Source organism: Perognathus longimembris, chromosome 16 (genome assembly GCF_023159225.1).
Source record: "Perognathus longimembris pacificus isolate PPM17 chromosome 16, ASM2315922v1, whole genome shotgun sequence".
NCBI classification, from domain to species: domain Eukaryota; kingdom Metazoa; phylum Chordata; class Mammalia; order Rodentia; family Heteromyidae; genus Perognathus; species Perognathus longimembris.
In genome coordinates this window covers 2,323,424-2,339,863 of record NC_063176.1, presented here as the reverse complement: position 1 = coordinate 2,339,863, position 16,440 = coordinate 2,323,424, and the positions used below count along the sequence as shown (strand labels likewise).

General features: G+C 36.7%; 1 protein-coding gene across 6 annotated transcripts in view; it reads right to left on the bottom strand.

Annotated features, from left to right (window-relative positions):
* The window catches only part of Ankrd17 (ankyrin repeat domain 17), a 122,008-nt gene that overhangs the window by 64,627 nt on the left and 40,941 nt on the right, over positions 1-16,440 (bottom strand). For all 6 annotated transcript variants that reach the window (XM_048364546.1, XM_048364549.1, XM_048364547.1 and 3 more), the window contains exons 2-6: positions 8,927-9,080; positions 6,838-6,994; positions 3,922-4,069; positions 3,566-3,713; positions 1,904-2,137 (exon numbers count right to left, since the gene is read on the bottom strand). In XM_048364546.1, the coding sequence (XP_048220503.1) occupies positions 1,904-2,137; positions 3,566-3,713; positions 3,922-4,069; positions 6,838-6,994; positions 8,927-9,080 (841 nt within the window). The remainder of the gene's footprint in view (positions 1-1,903; positions 2,138-3,565; positions 3,714-3,921; positions 4,070-6,837; positions 6,995-8,926; positions 9,081-16,440) is intronic.

The window sequence follows — 16,440 nt, the reverse complement described above, 5'->3', positions numbered from 1 at the left end:
GCTGAGGAAATTAAAGGCCAAGGCCAGGATGTAAAACTTTAGGAGCCACTCACACAGACTCTTACACAAGTAAAGAGGTATTGGCCCCGAGAGTGATTGGTTCTTTATGCTTTGTACCTGTTATAACTTTTTCTTGATACCTCAGGGTCAAACATGATCAATTATTTTATGATTCAAATATGCCACAGCTGGAGATATGAAATGAAGTGATTGTTTATACAAATCAAAAGATGCACGACTGTTTTCATTTATAAGCTCATTTTATAAGGGGGAAAAAACCTTTCTTTATAACCACTTGCCTGTTTCCACATAGGAATCTGAGTATTTTTCACCCCGTGGCTGCTTTTTAAGAATCTAGAACATTACAGACCAGACATGTCTGTAGGTAATTTTCTGGCCAGTCCGGTATTTCTAGTGGCTCAAGTCTATTATCCTTGCTACTCAGGATTATAGTTAGAAAACAAGCCAGGGAGATAGAGTCCATGAGATTCTTATCTCCAACTAACCACTAGAAAACAAAAACCTAGAGAAAAAGGGCTCAGGGACAGTGCACATGCCCTGAGTTCACCCCCCACAATAGATAAAAAATTTACTTTTTTCAGTTGAGGTGGCCTTTTTTTTTCCACATACACTCTGCACTAGGAAAAAATGTATGCTCCCACATAAAAAACTACCACAAAAATTTAGTTCTTATTAAAATTAAGTAATTTTCTGATAAAACAATTTGATCAACTGTCATTTCTAATTGACAGGACTTATAATATTGAGGCTATATTTTAAATGTTTACTTATTAAACATAAACTCTGAAATACTTAAAAACATTTATTTAAAAGAAAAACATTTAGCTCATTATTCCATTTATTGGTTGGGTTGTTGATCCCTTGGATTTAGTTTTTTTAAATCTCTGTATACTCTGGATAATAGCCAAATGTCTGATGTGCAGCTGGCAAAATAGGCTGGTTTTCTGCTTGTTATCTATGTCTTTTGCCATGTAGAATCTTTTTAGTTGGATGAGGTTCCATTTATTAAGTCTTTCTTTGATTTTTCTCTGTCTGTGGACATTTACCCTGTGAGTTCTTCCCTGTGCCTAGGGGTCCTAATGTTTCTCATATACCTTCCTGTAATAGTTTCATTTCAGGCCTCACACAGAAGGGTTTTTTTTTTTTTTTTTTGCCAGTCCTGGGGCTTGGACTCAGGACTGAGTCCTGAGCACTGTCCCTAGCTTCTTTTTGCTCAAGTCTAGTACTCTACCCCTCGAGCCACAGTGCCCACCTCTGGCTTTTTGTGTTTATGTGGTGCACGCTAGGCAAGCGCTCTACCACTAAGCCACATTCCCAGCCCCATACACAGAGGTTTCTGATGGGAGAACTTAAAAGGGTTGAGTGGGGTCAAGGGAAAGGGGTAGACCAAATAAGAAAAGAAGAGAGGGACAAGACACTATGGTGAAAATGAACTTTACAACTTGGGGGAGAAGATAGTTGGGAAGGGAAAGTGAGCAAAAATGAGGAAGGGGGTAACAATGCTCGACAAGAAATGTGCTCATTACTTTATTTAGGTAACTGTAATCCCTCCATACATCACCCTTACAACAAAAATAAAAATAAAAAAAGAAGTGAGGGAGAATGCAGTAAAAACAATTCACTGTATATCCTATACAACTAAGAAAAGTGAGGGAAGAAGTGAGGTGGGAAAGTAGGGTAATAATGTTGAAAGGGATGATACTGATCAAAAGACCCATGGCAACTTCTTTCTACAACTACTTAAAAATGATAAATAAAATAAAAGCATTTAATTGAAAACAATTTAATTCACAAATTAGTACCGTAACTTAGGCAGACTTTAAAAACTTAATGTAATTTCATGTTTTAAAAAAGTTTTGTTTTAAAGAGGTTTATACTGTACCTTTATAACATGCTAATGTAAGGGCACTCTCCTTAAATTCATTGGAATGCGTATTAATGCCAGCCCCATTTTCTAGCAGCAATCTGGCTACTTCTACATGTCCAGCACTTCCAGCTTCCATAAGAGGAGTATGACCATTCTCATTATGGTCCTCAATACTAGCACCGGATTCCAAGAGCACCTTGACAACATCTACATAACCTCCAGCACAAGCATATGTCAACGCTGTATTGCCTATTTTAATGATACAAAAAAAGAGAAATCAACATAAAGCAATAGAAACACCCAAAGCATTTAATTTACATTAAGAAAACTGATAGACTGTAATTCTAATTAATATTAGGAATTAATATTTTTTGTGTGTTTGGTTTGTGTTTTGTAAAAAAAAATCCTTAAGAGATTTACACTCAAAGATTCATATACATATGTGTACTTTTTATAGAATTGTAGAGTTAAGAATGAAACAATTCTACCCCAAAACTGAATTCATTTTCAAATGAGAAAAAAGTTGTTTTAACTAGAAAAATTACAAGCTTCATTTTAAAATATTGCCAAACACGGATGAGATTTGAAGATAACTCGGGCAAACAAAACTTCAAGATTCCTATGTCCAATTAACCTACAAAAAGGTAAAAATAGAAGCATGGGTTGAGTGGTAGAAATCCACAATCACGAGTAAAAAAGCCCAAGAGGCTAAGATTTCAACTCCCTATACTGGCAAACAACAACAAAAACCAAAAGTCATCATACATACAAACATACTTACAATGCGTTTATTATTTATATAAAATACATATGCCACAACATACATATGAAATACATAGTACCATATACATATACACACATATATTACCATATGTTATAATAGCACTCATTTTGGCTTTACTATAATACCCAACACTAATTTGATGACTAGTTAACAGTGATGTCTTTTTTCTCTTTAAATCATGTCTCACTATCTAACCCTGGCTGGTCATCATTTCTTGCTTCAGCCTCCTGATATCTACGCTTGTAGGTATGTACCATTAAACCCAACTCATAGAAACATTCCTGTCGGTAACAAAATTCTCCCATTTTACAAGAAAAACCAATATTTCATAAAAATAAAGATTTGGGGAAAATGTAGCTATTTAAAACGTAATAATTCCAAGACTTTTACATGAAAGAAATTAAAAAATAATAATTTTCACACAACTGTACAACTTTTACACAAATCTACTGGGGTAAAAAAATTAGGTTGAGGTTATACCCCTGTGGAAGACAGTATTTTCATAACTTTCTTTTCCCATGGATCAGAATGTAACAATAGTAGGGTATGACAGACCAATCTCTTGCTTCCTGTCTTTCTATTTTTCCCAGAAAACTGAAAACTTGGGTTTGAGAACTATATAACCCACAGCTTTATACTTCCAAGAGAGTAAATGTTTCATCTAACCTAAAACAGCATTGGGAGGCAAAGTACCTGTCCTCATAAGCAGAACAGGAAAAAATTCATTCAAATATATTCTATTTACCTTAAACCTCATCTACAGATGTGCATACATGCACAGCACATCTAAGAAATAGGGAATTGTGAAAGTCACATCAATGGTCATTACAATGAAACTATTACTAAAAAATGTCACTATTGATTGAAAATGAAATTGAAAAGACACTTGTGACCTGTTGAAGACTGTGCGTTGACATCGGCTTTGTGAGCTAGCAGCAACTTCACAATTTTGACATGTCCTCCATTAGCAGCAGCCATTAAAGGTGTAATGTCACCTTTGATCCCCCTGTCTTCTACATTTGCATGCATTGCCAACAAAACCTTGGAAAAGAAAGGAAAGTTTAAAGAATAGTGGGAAATGATTTCAATAAAAGTTTCTAACATCCATTCTTGAGATTTGTAAGGGTCAATTTAACATACACGATTTTTGTCTAACAAAACTATCTGTTGAATTAAATGGCTGAAAAAGTGTGTTCTTTCTTTAGTAAGTTAGATTCTCATTCTGAAGTTTATTTTCAGTAATACAAACCTGTGCAAGCTCATAGTATCCAGCAGAACAAGCTAAACAAAGGAGGCTCTCCCCTTCCTCAGTGTGTTCATTTACACTTCGCCCTTCAATGAGTAACTTCCGCACAGCATTTACATCTCCTTCTGAACAGGCTTCTGCCAAACTGCGGCTATTTGAGGAAGAATATTGTAATCTTAGGATATAACATAAAAATCGCACGGCATGTTAGTCTGATATTAATCTTAACAATAGTGCTAAAACTAGAATGATTATATTATAACCTTAACAAGAAAACTACTGGGTTTAAATTCTTACATATAAAAGTCACTGGGTTGTGCTGGTGGGCCACCTATAATCCTAGCTACTAATGAGGCTGAGATGTGAGTGAGGCCAGTTAACCACCAAGTCGCCAGAAGTAGACCTGCAGTATAAGCGGCAGAGCCCTACCTTGAATGAAACAGAATAAGGACAGCTCCTAGACATTGAGTTCATGCCCCAGGACCAGGATGTATGTGTTCGTGCATGCATGCATGCAACACACGCGCGCACACACACACACACACACACCAAAAAAAATCCATGCAAGGAAAGGCCAGAATCATCTGAGTAGTAGAGTACTACAAAGTTAGACTAAAACAAACAAAAACTTCCAAAAAGTCTTCCAAAACAATTACTAGACATTCTTTGGTAAAATTCACTCCGAAGTTAAACATGAGAATCCTGTTGCTCTATTTAAAAATATGATCAATTATCTTATCATCCTCTTGAAACATGGCCTTGTCACCTGTTACTAAAGGCACCCATGATAATCTGTTCTCACTGCTACCTCTGCTACTAGCCAGGTTGAATGTATCATATGTAGCCCAAGTTATGGCAACACTTCCTGACTTATCTATGCTTTCATCTTTGACTCTTCAAGCTTTCAACAAGGGAGGCAGGTATCTCACTGAAAGACAAGGGCATCCTGTCACTATTCTGCTCTAAATCATCCCCATAGTAAAAGTCAAAATGCTTACATCTATCCAGTGGTAGGATATCATGCCTTCTCCATTTTAATCCCAAGCTTGATGTCTTCTTCTCTCACCTTTATTCTTTCTGGGTTAAGATACACTGGTCTTGTTTTTCATTAAATATATTAAATACGCTCCAATTTCAAGTCCCTCTCTGACCTACCCTCCATTAAAAACAAACCTCTACCTTAGCATTTCCACTTTCATATTTTTACTCAGAGGTCTTATTAATGTGTGTAAATGTGTTCACTTAATTCTAATGTCCCCTTATGCTGAAAATCCCATATATTATTAAGTTTGCTGTTTTTTTGTTGATTGTTTTTAACCAGTCCTGGGCCGTGAACTCAGAGCCCAGGGCCTGGGCTCTGCCTCTGAGCTTCTTTTTTGCTCAAGGCTAGCACTCTACCACTTAAGCCATAGTGCCCCTTTTGGCTTTTTCTGTTTATGTGGTACTTAAGAATCAAACCCAGGACTTCATGCATGCTAGGCAAACACTCTTGCCACTAGGCCATATTCCCAGCCCCTTGATTGGTTTTTCTTTAGTTTATTCTGGATAAAGAGTATCACAGACTTTCCTGCCCAGGCTGACTTCAAACTGTGATCCTGAGATCTCAGCCGCCTGAGCAGCTAAAATTACAAGCCTGGAATAATCCTAAATAATAAAGAATAGAACCCAAGATTAACTAAAGAAAGTAAGTAAACCTATGACAATAGCAAATTAATCTAATAAAGAGCTACCTCTTTTATGTGCTCAAAAGTTGTTTCATAAAAACAGACAAGGTAATTCTCTCTAAACAGGCAATTCTTTAATGGTATCATTTTCTGTCTAAATTCATACAGGTGTACATAATGATGGTTTGGCCAACAATGAACTGCACATGAAACAGTGATTATCACTTACTGACCTATTTTACTTTTGGAAAGTACTGGTACCTCACCTCTGTGATGTTCACAAAACACTAAAATTGCTTAAAATCTCATGTTTCAAAGCTATTTTCATGGTTATAGTAGAACCATAAAAGTATTTTCATTTTCTTAATTGCTAAAACACATGTCTATGCTAGTTTAAAGTAGAAAAAAAAGAAGTCACTAAGAACTGAAAATTATTAACACATTAATAATTCTCTTCAATCGCTTGTTTAGAAGTTAAAGAATTTCAGAAAGAGGAGAAGAGAAGAGAGAAGAGAGAGAGAGAGAAGAGAGAAGAGAGAAGAGAGAAGAGAGAAGAGAGAAGAGAGAAGAGAGAAGAGAGAAGGGGAGGGGGGGAGGGGAGGGGAGGGGAGGGGAGGGAAGGGAAGGGAAGGGAAGGGAAGGGAAGGGAAGGGAAGGGAAGGGAGAAGAGAAGAGAAGAGAAGAGAAAGCCAGCCAGCCAGGTACCCATGACTCATGTCTATAATCCCAGCTACTCAGGAGGCTAAAATCATGATTCAAAACGAGGCCAGGCAAGAAACTCTGCAAGATTCATATCCAATTAACCACAAAAAGCCAGAAGTACAGCTGTGCTCAAGCGATGGAGCACTAGCCCTCACCAAGAAATCTCAGGGGCAGTGCTCCATTCCTTAGTTCAAGATACAGGATGGTCAAAAAAAAAAAAACAAAAAAACCCCAACAAAAGTCTTTCCCTTTAAAATGATCAGAACTAGACACTGGAACATGTTACAATAGGAAAATGTTAAAAGTAACTGTAGAGTATTTACTGCTTTGTATATTACATATATGCTTTACCAGCATATAAACACAATAAAACTTAAGTAAGCTAAAGGTATTAGCAAAATTAAGACGTTAGCCTTGCTCTCAATTTCTCATGTATAAAATGGGAATTAAAACAAAATCCAACATTAGATCTTAAGATGTTAGCAATGTAAAGGATTAAATACATGCTGAATGTTAAATCATTTCATACTAATCACAGCAAATGAGTACTTACTTGTCCGACTGCCCTGCATTTGCTGTGCTTTCAGCTCTCATACGGGTAAGTGCAGCAGCAGCTTCATCCAACGCACAACTGACAGATGATGTCAACCTCCGGAGAACTTCAGGGTCTGCAAAGGCCTTACCATCCGCCGTGGATAATTTGCCAATTCCTATGTTAGTTTCACGCCAAAACGTACACACCCAAAAGGAAAAATAAAGCAAAACTCACATTACTTAAATCTACTTATCTTATCTAACCTCCAAATAGAACAATGGATATACATGTTGTCTATCTAGAATATTTTGGGAAATCCCTCTGCACTCTAATTTTCAAAAAAATCTGTCTTCCATATGGTTCATGATCTTGTCACCCTTGAGTACCAGATAAGGGCCTTTAGACCACATTGGGAATCTAAGTAGCCTTCATTTAGGCATCTGTCATGGCTTTGGAAGAAGAACCTATGTTCAAAGGTTGCTAAACTGGTAAGATGTGAGTCATGAGCTGTCTAGTCACTTTTGTCACCACAAACAGAAAAAGACTGCCCAAAATAAAGTCTATACAAAAAACAGAAACAGAAAGCAGATAGAGACATGAAGAAAATATTTTTTGACTTATTGACATCAGTAGTAACATAATAGTACCACCACTGTACTCAGAAAAAGCCAGAAGTGGTGCCGTGCCTCAAGGGGTAGAACACTAGCCTTAAGCAGAGAGAGGCTCAGGGACAGAGCCCAGGCCTGAATTCAACTCCAGGACTGGCAAAAGAAAAAAAGAAAAAGAAAAGTAAAAAGGGAGAGAAGTGAAAGATACAAACAGTGAGATAAGAAGTAATTTTATATTTAATCAATAGGTAAAACGCTGTTCCCATGGGAATAACATACAATCCACTCCAAAAACTCTTAATGATTCACTTTGCAAGTTCCAAAAATCTAAGGGTATGAAGGATTGTATACAATTAATTATTGGTATCCATGCAGTTATATTCTGTGAAATTGCTGAATTAGTGAATAATAAGCCACCATTCCTTTACATTACTGCAAGCCTCTGGTCATATTTCATTAGTAAATAACTTTGCTTAGATTTCTTAATATATTCCAGTAGATTATTAAGATTGACCTCAGAGGTCTACAACTATACTTAGGCACCACAACTCAGGCCTGAATGCTCACCTAATATGCCTCACTAGTAAAGCCCACTACAGCCCTCCCATATTAAAAAACACCAGAATATTTCAGTATGCTTGAGGTTATTATCTTTTCTTGGGTGCTGGGATTGATTTCAAGGAGATACACATCCAGACAAGCACTCTACCACTAAATCCTTTGGAGCTACAAACACTAGCAAAAAGCAAAAGGTTGTGGAAAATGTGGCAATAAACTGATTGCTTAAAAATATCTGTCTACAGTATAATAAGAGTTGAAGGAGACAGCAGATAGGGTATCACTTTAACCAGGGAAAATCGGATGATTCAAATTTTTCAGTCTGTGCCTTACCATGAAAAGCTATGAGAACCCATTTCAAGGTGACAACTACAGGTAAACAAGTACACAAATTCATAATCATGCAATTCACAAATAAGGAAAACCAACTGTCTAAGAAATCTTTTTGTTGGGGGATGAGGGTTTCTGATGTTTGAATTCAGGGCCCTGGGCTTACCAGGCAGTCAGGTGCTATGCAGAGACATGCCCCTAGCATTTTTGTACTGATTATTTTTGAGACAGAGATCTTGCTTTTGCCCAGACAGGCACCTGAACCACGATCTGCCTATTTTAGGCTTTCCCACCTGGGATAATAGGTATGAGTCATCATGCTACTGGTTGAGAAGGGGCATTGCAAACATCTGACCAAGCTTTCCCGGGGCTATATTCCTCCTAATCTCAAACTTCCAAATAGCTAGGACTAAGGCATGAGCTACCAACACCCAGCCAATCAATCCTTTATTTTAAGATATACTACACTACAAAATGTGGCTTTTACTCAGGCAACAAAACTAAAATGTATTAATAAAATGTTCCATGGAATTCTATAGAAAAAGAACTGATGAATCTCTTTGAACATACATTTTGAATAACAAGAGTCAAGATTTAGTTCACAGACATACCTGCAGCTTCGAGCAAAGCTTCTAGTCTAGCTTGTGTTTCTGGATCTACCGTTCTGAGGTCTGCGCCATCAGCAGTACCAGACAAGAGCAACTTGGAAGCTGTTTCCAGCATTGGATTTTCCAAATCATCCTGATCCAAAATGAAAGACTCCACCTAAAACACAAGTTTTTAGAAAAGGAAAGAAGGAAGGAATGAAAGGGAAAAGAGGAAAGAAAAACCAGGAGAAAAAAAAATTGAGCATGATTATTACCAATGACAAACACAATGACAACCCCAAATAAATTCAAAATATCTATGCCCATTATTTAAGTAATGAAAAAAATTAAATTTGTACAGAAATTTATTGAGAACTCATTCAATTGCAGTTTCATTCTTTAAAATAAAATCATATATATTCTTTTCCATAGTATTGTGGCTATGAGAGTTATATATGAGGTTATAAAACTGGTAGGTTATGAAACAAATTACTTTAACAGACAATATGTATTAGTAGTCTTCCCTCCTCTAATACTTCAGAGGTTTTAAAACATTTTACTTTCATTGTTTGTATGTATGTGTGTGACAGTCCTGGGGCTTGAACTGAGGGCCTGAGAGCTGTCCCTCACCATTTTTTACTCAAAGCTAGCAGTCTAAGCACTTGAGCCACAACTCCACTTCTGGATTTTGGTAGCTTTATTGGACATAAAAATCTCGGACTGGGCTGGGGATATGGCCTAGTGGCAAGAGAGCTTGCCTCATATACATGAGGCCCTGGGTTCAATTCCCCAGCACCACATATACAGAAAACAGCCAGAAGTGGCGCTGTGGCTCAAGTGGCAGAGTGCTAGCCTTGAGCAAAAGGAAGCCAGGGACAGTGCTCAGGCCCTGAGTTCAAGGCCCAGGACTGGCCACAAAAAAAAAAAAATCACGGACTTTCCTGCCCATTTGGCTTTAAACTATGATCCTTAGATCTCAGTCTCCGGAATAGCTAGAATTATAGGTATGAGCCACTGGTACCTGGCTTCATAACCATTGTATACATTGTTATAGTACTGTTCTTTCAAAGACATCAGGTAAGAGCTTTGGGAACTGAATTACAGTTGCCCGTAAACCCACGTTCAATAGTATTGTCACTGCTTTCTTCAGAAAATTCCTGAGCTATTACAAGATGTTAGGCCCAAGCAAATACAAATTATAAAATTCTTGGAAGCTTAACTTTATCATTGTAATATATAGTCTATTAAAATGACTAGGGCTGGGAATGTGGCTTATCTCTAAGAGTGCTTGCCTAGCATGCATGAAGCCCTAGGTTTGATTCCTCAGTACCACATAAACAGAAAAAGCTAGAAGTGGTGATATGGCTCAAGTGGTAGAGAGATAGCCTAGAGCAAAAAGAAGCCAGGGACCATGCTCACCTGAGTTGAACCCCCAGGACTGGCAAAAATAAATAAATAAAACGACTGGCTCAAGGATATCATTAAAAGTAAATTCATTTTTGCTTCTTTTTTTAAATATAATTGGCATGGCAATGAAGAATTCTAGTATAGTTAGCATATTTTGGTGCCAGAGACCAAAAGTTTACTGATAATGGCTTATGAATTAATTATCAGTCCAAGTGTCAACACAGTAAAACTGACCAATAACTTGTTAGTGTAATGAATAGTTTTGATCCCTTGAACACTCTAACAAACACACTCACTCACTCACACTAAGGTATCCTAAAGTGGTATCTGAGATCTTGAAAGACCTGCAAAGTACGTGACCAAAAGCATTACCATATAAAAACACATTCAATTAAAAGAAGTTCACACAATTAGAAAACAAACATCCAAGACAATAGGGAAATTTTTTGTTTTGCCATTCCCTGTCACTATGATACTGGCAAAGAGATGTATCTGTTGATATACAGTTGATACTATCCAAAATATTACTGATTTAAAGAAATTTACTTCACAAATATATATGTTTGCTTTTGAAACTGAGTTTTACTGTGTTGCTAACTCTATCAAAATCTTGGGCTCAAGTAAACATCTTTGTTGGCATCACCTGTAAATTCACAACATTAACAGTATATTCCTTCTGTCATGCCTGTGGCTCTCATCAGGAGACTGAGATCTGAGGATCATAGTTCGAAGGTAGCCTGGGCAGGATTCAGGAGACTCATAATGCCAGCTCCGATCAACCGCCCCAAAGCCAGAAGTACAGCTGTGGCTTAAGTCGCAGAATGCTAGCCTTGAGTTTTTAAAAAGCTCAGGGACAGCACTTAGGCTTCAAGTTCAAGCCTGGTATTAGTACAAAACAAACAAGAAAAAAAGTGCATCGTTTCATCTTGAAATTAAGCTATCTAAGTAAACGAATTTTCAAATAGAACGGTGAAAATGCTATCTGTAAACATCTAGAAATTTTTCTAAAATTCTGAACTACATTAACTTCAATCAAAAATAAGAATCAGGGGCTGGGAATATGGTCTAGTGGTAAAGTGCTCATCTTGTAGACATGAAGCCCTGGTTTTGATTCCTCAGCACCACATATATAGAAAAAGCCGGAAGTGGCGCTGTGGCTCAAGTGGCAAAGTGCTAGTCTTGAGCAAAAAGAAGTCTGGGGACAGTGCTCAGGCCCTGTGTTCAAGCCCCAGGACTGGCAAAAAAAAAAAAAAATCATACAGGCTAAGTAGTTGTATTACAGTTTATGAATGTCAAATATTAAAGTGCCATATTTTAGGAAATTGACAATTTTTGTTATAGCAGGAAAAATGCTTTTGAAACAATCTAAAGTAAGGATTTCTAAAAAAAACCACTCAATCCAATGAAAGAACATAAAAAATAAATTAAAACACATAAAAATATGAGCACAGAAAAAAATTAACAGGTGAAAACTAAATATTGATCAAAGACAGAAATCAAGGGTATAAGTTTAGGTACAGCTCAAGCAATACAGTGGTTGCATTCCATCCATCCACGCATGCACACACGCACGCACATAAGGGGGGAAAAATAACAAATATAAAATAAAACAAAGTTCCATGAAGAAATGAATCCTTAAGGGTGCTCAATGTGTTCATGTATGCGTTTAAAGTGATAGAAAAGGGCTTGCTCAATGTGACAGGAAGAAAAAACTATGGCACTGGGTGAAGTATAATTTTCTATGACAGGAAAGAATCATGAAAACTCAGATTAGAGGTTGGATCACAGAAGCATTAATTCTCAATTACCAGTTATTTCCTAAGTCCTCTATGCTATATTGCATTATCACTAAACCTAATGAAGACTTACTAAGAAAGTTACATTTTAATCCGTATGTATAAAAACGTTTAGTTTTTTTTTCTCTTCTTATTTGGTATATACTAACTGTACTGAATGGTTTCATTATATTTCCATATATGCATAAATAATGCACTGATCAAATTCATCCCCTACTATTTTATTTTTCTTGCAAGTTAATATTACTTTTTTACTAAAGATTCTCCACAGAAAAGAAACGTTACAAAAATGAATAATGTTTACTATTCTATAGTGTGTAATAGGATAATGATGGCTGAAAATTAGTACTATATTTCAAAATGTCAGAGGATGAGTATTTCAAACACAAGGAAATGTTTAGTACTATATTTCAAAATACCAGAGGATGAGTGTGAGTATTTTAAACACAAGGAAATGTCTGAGGTAATGAAGCTAAGCTATCCTCATCTGATCGTAATATATTATGTATACTTACTGAACTGCCACACTATATACTTCATAAATATGTCAAGTAAAAATTTTGTTTGTTCTTCCGTAGCACAACAAAATAAAACTTAATGGAAGGTTTCTACAAAGTTGGCAAATGTATTTTAAATTCACCATTCTTACAATATATAATATACACAACTTGATAGCTTACAAAAGTATAGTTTATTCAAATGACTACGACATTCTGTAAAGGGAACGTCCAAAAAATGAGGAATTCTGGGACAGAAGAAAAGAATATTAAGGGTAGTATTCCTTCCTTCCCCCCTCAGTTTGAGGACTAACAAAGGAGATAATTTCAAAGAGACTATTAGGATCGGAAGTTACAGGTATGAATGAATACAGCTTTTGTTGCTTCTACTGTAAAGTAATCATGTGTTTCAGACATCTCTAGATCTTTTTTCATATTTGTTCACACATGTTACCAATACTCCAAGAAAACAAGGACTGAGAATTACTGATGACCCAGCAATACTTTCTCGAGTATCTATGAAATTGAAATTTACTAGATTAAGTAAACGTATGAGATTCTTGTCTTTCAAATTCTCTAAGGCTTTAATGTATGAAAAAGGGTTAACCATAACAAATATTTTTAAAAGATGTATTTTATAGAAGTTACAGAAGACACTGAAAATTTGTACATAAAGTAGCAGATTGGAAAAAGGCTATCTTCACAGATTTATTAAAGCCTATTTACTGCAAACGTTCTAAGTTCCAAAATAGTTTAGTTACTACTTGGGGGAATAGAGTTTCCATTTAGAAAGTAGCCTTATAACCCATTAAGTTCTTTCTTTAATGAGTGTGTGTGCAACTGGGTTATAAAATATGTAAGATGATAAAAAGGGGTACAGTAACTATATAAATTCAGAGAAGAAGAAGAGAACTCCTTTAACATCAGTTATCCTTTTCCCACCTGGAGGGTTATGGGTATAGCTCCATGACAGTGCTTTCCTACCACAGAGCCAAGGGTTTGATCCCCACAGCTGCAAAAACAAATATTTAATATACAGTTTGATGCAAATATGCAATTCAAATTTCCAGCTGCAAAGATCTTTTACTACAATATAGAATGGGGAAAGACTGACATCCAGAAATGAGATTTTATAATCCTTTAAAAATAATGTCTTAAGCCAGGCACTGGTGTCTCACACCTGTAATACTAGCTACTTAGGAGGCTGAGATCTGAGGAGCACAGTGGAAGCCATCTAGGGCAGGAAAATCCATGAGACTCTTATCGCCAATAAACTACTCAAAAAAGCCTGAAAGTGTAGCTGTGGTTCAAGTGGTAAGTGCTAACCTTGAGCGAAAAAAAGCACAGGGAGAATGCACAGGCCCAGAGTTCAAGTCCCAGGGCCAGGGCAGGGAAATGGTCTCATTTAAATTTAAACCAAATTATATCTGTAAACTCCTATCATGTCCCCAACATAAAGTATGTACTTCAAATTTCTCTCTCTCTTTTTGCCACTCATGGGGCTTGAACTCAGGGCCTGGGCACTGACCCTGAACTACTTTTTTGCTCAAGGTTAGCAACCAACCACTTGAGCCACACTGCCACTTCCAGCGTATTTTGTTTATGTGGTACTGAGGAACTGAAGCCAGGGCTTCATGCATGCTAGGTAGGGACCCTACCACTAAGACACATTTCCCAGCCCTGTGTTATTACAATTCCTATAGAAAAAAATCATTTAGAAGCACAACAAAGTTCTGGATGTAAGCATTCTAACTGGTCTAAATAAGAATCTTAAATTACTTTCTATGAGGCTGGAACCCATGGCTTTAGAACATGCTAGCCACACACTTCTGCTACTTAGCTACATCCCAGCCTTTTAAATATTTTCTGTAACTTACATGTATAAATGACTCATAAAGATTTATTAGGTTTATTCACTAAGAGAAAAATAAAGTTATGAATAGTTTAAGTATAACATGTCAATTATTATCTAGGATGTTCTGCTTAAAAGAGATTGAAAAAAAAAATTGGTGCCGTACTAAGATTTGGTTTCTCTGCTGAAGGTTGGTGCTGTATTACTTGGGGACACCACCATTTCTGGATTGTACATTATAAAGAATTATCAAATTTCAAGAGCAAAAGAAAAGGGGAGAAATACAAGAGCCTTGGAAATCGTAAGTTAAACTTACTATACAGATGAAAAAATACGGCAGATTTCTAAATACCCAGCACAAAGAAGACTAACTACATCAATACTCTTCCTACAAGAAAATTCAATGTTAAAGTAGGAGGTTAAACTTTCACAGAACCTTAGTAAAGCTAACTGTAAGTTCTTCATTTAACCATCAGGTTGTCAGTAACTAATCTCACTGCTGATGATTAAAAAAGCAACAAAAATCCACATGCTTTATTTATACAACATATTATGCAGCACCTCCTACAAAGTATTCTTGCTTCTTCAGCTATAAGCAGTCTTTAGGAAAACTATTTTTTGTTAAGGGCTGTTCTAGGATAATCTTTCAGCAGTCCTAGCTTCTACTCACTATATGTCAGGAGCAATCCTATTTAACCTTTGTAATGACAACCAGAAATATCTCTGGACATCACCAAATGTCCCCTTGGAAGAGAAGGAAAAAATACTCTACCAAACAAAAACAAATCTGAACAAATGCTGAAGGAATAAGAAAGTTGGAAACCATTGACTCAAACAAGACAAAAAATAAAACAAAACACAAAACTAAAATGTAGAACATGTCATAGGGCAAAGGACAGTTATCTCCAAGTAAGTAAAATGGAATTACAAACTAAAGAAACTTTAAAAACATAACCAGCAAATTAATATGTTGTTTAGATTCTGTTTCAAATGATCCAACTATAAAAACCATGGCATTTTTTTTTGAAAAGTAAAGGAATCAGCATAGTATTGTTAGGTAATATAAAGGAACTACTCTGGCTATGTAAGAAAAATGTCCCCATATGGCATCCATAGCAAAATATTTAGAAATGTAATAATAAAAAAAGCTGCTCTCGGGTATGGGGATATTGCCTAGTGGCAAGAGTGCCTGCCTTGGATACACGAGGCCCTAGGTTAGATTCCCCAGCACCACATATACAGAAAACGGCCAGAAGCGGCGCTGTGGCTCAAGTGGCAGAGTGCTAGCCTTGAGAGGGAAGAAGCCAGGGACAGTGCTCAGGCCCTGAGTCCAAGGCCCAGGACTGGCCAAAAAAAAAAAAAAAAAAAGCTGCTCTCCAACTGCCCCCCACCCACAAAATATTTCTATTAAACAAAAGCTATTTGGGAATTTCTTTCTTTGCATGTGCTGATCCTGGGGCTTGCAGTCAGGGCCAGGGCACTTAAGGCTAGCGCTCTGCCATTTGAAAAGTAGGGGCTGGGAATGTGGCTTAGTGGTAGAGTGCTTGCCTAGCAGGCATGAAAGCCCTGGGTTCAAAGTGGTGCTGTGGCTCAAGTGGCAGAGTGCTAGCCTTGAGCAAAAAGAAGCCAAGGAAAGTACTCAGGCCCTGAGTCCCAAGCACCAGGACTGACGGGGGGAAAAAAAAGTTAGAAAAGCAGACAGTTACTATAACAGTTTAAGAAAAAAGCTGGTTTGTTGTTGTTGTTGTTTAAATTAAAAAGCTGGAGTTGAAATAATACCAAAGCTGATGTTCTGGGGAAAAGAACACTTAAGTTACAAAGGTTGTTTAACTTGATTCAGTAACTAATGAAAAAACAGGTAAGACACATAATTCCTAAATTGGGAGAGAAAAGAAAATGCATATAGCTCTAGACCATAATAAAACAGCTGTTTCACAAAAAGGGAAGTAGGAGTGAAAGTCATCAATACAATATATTCACTTATAC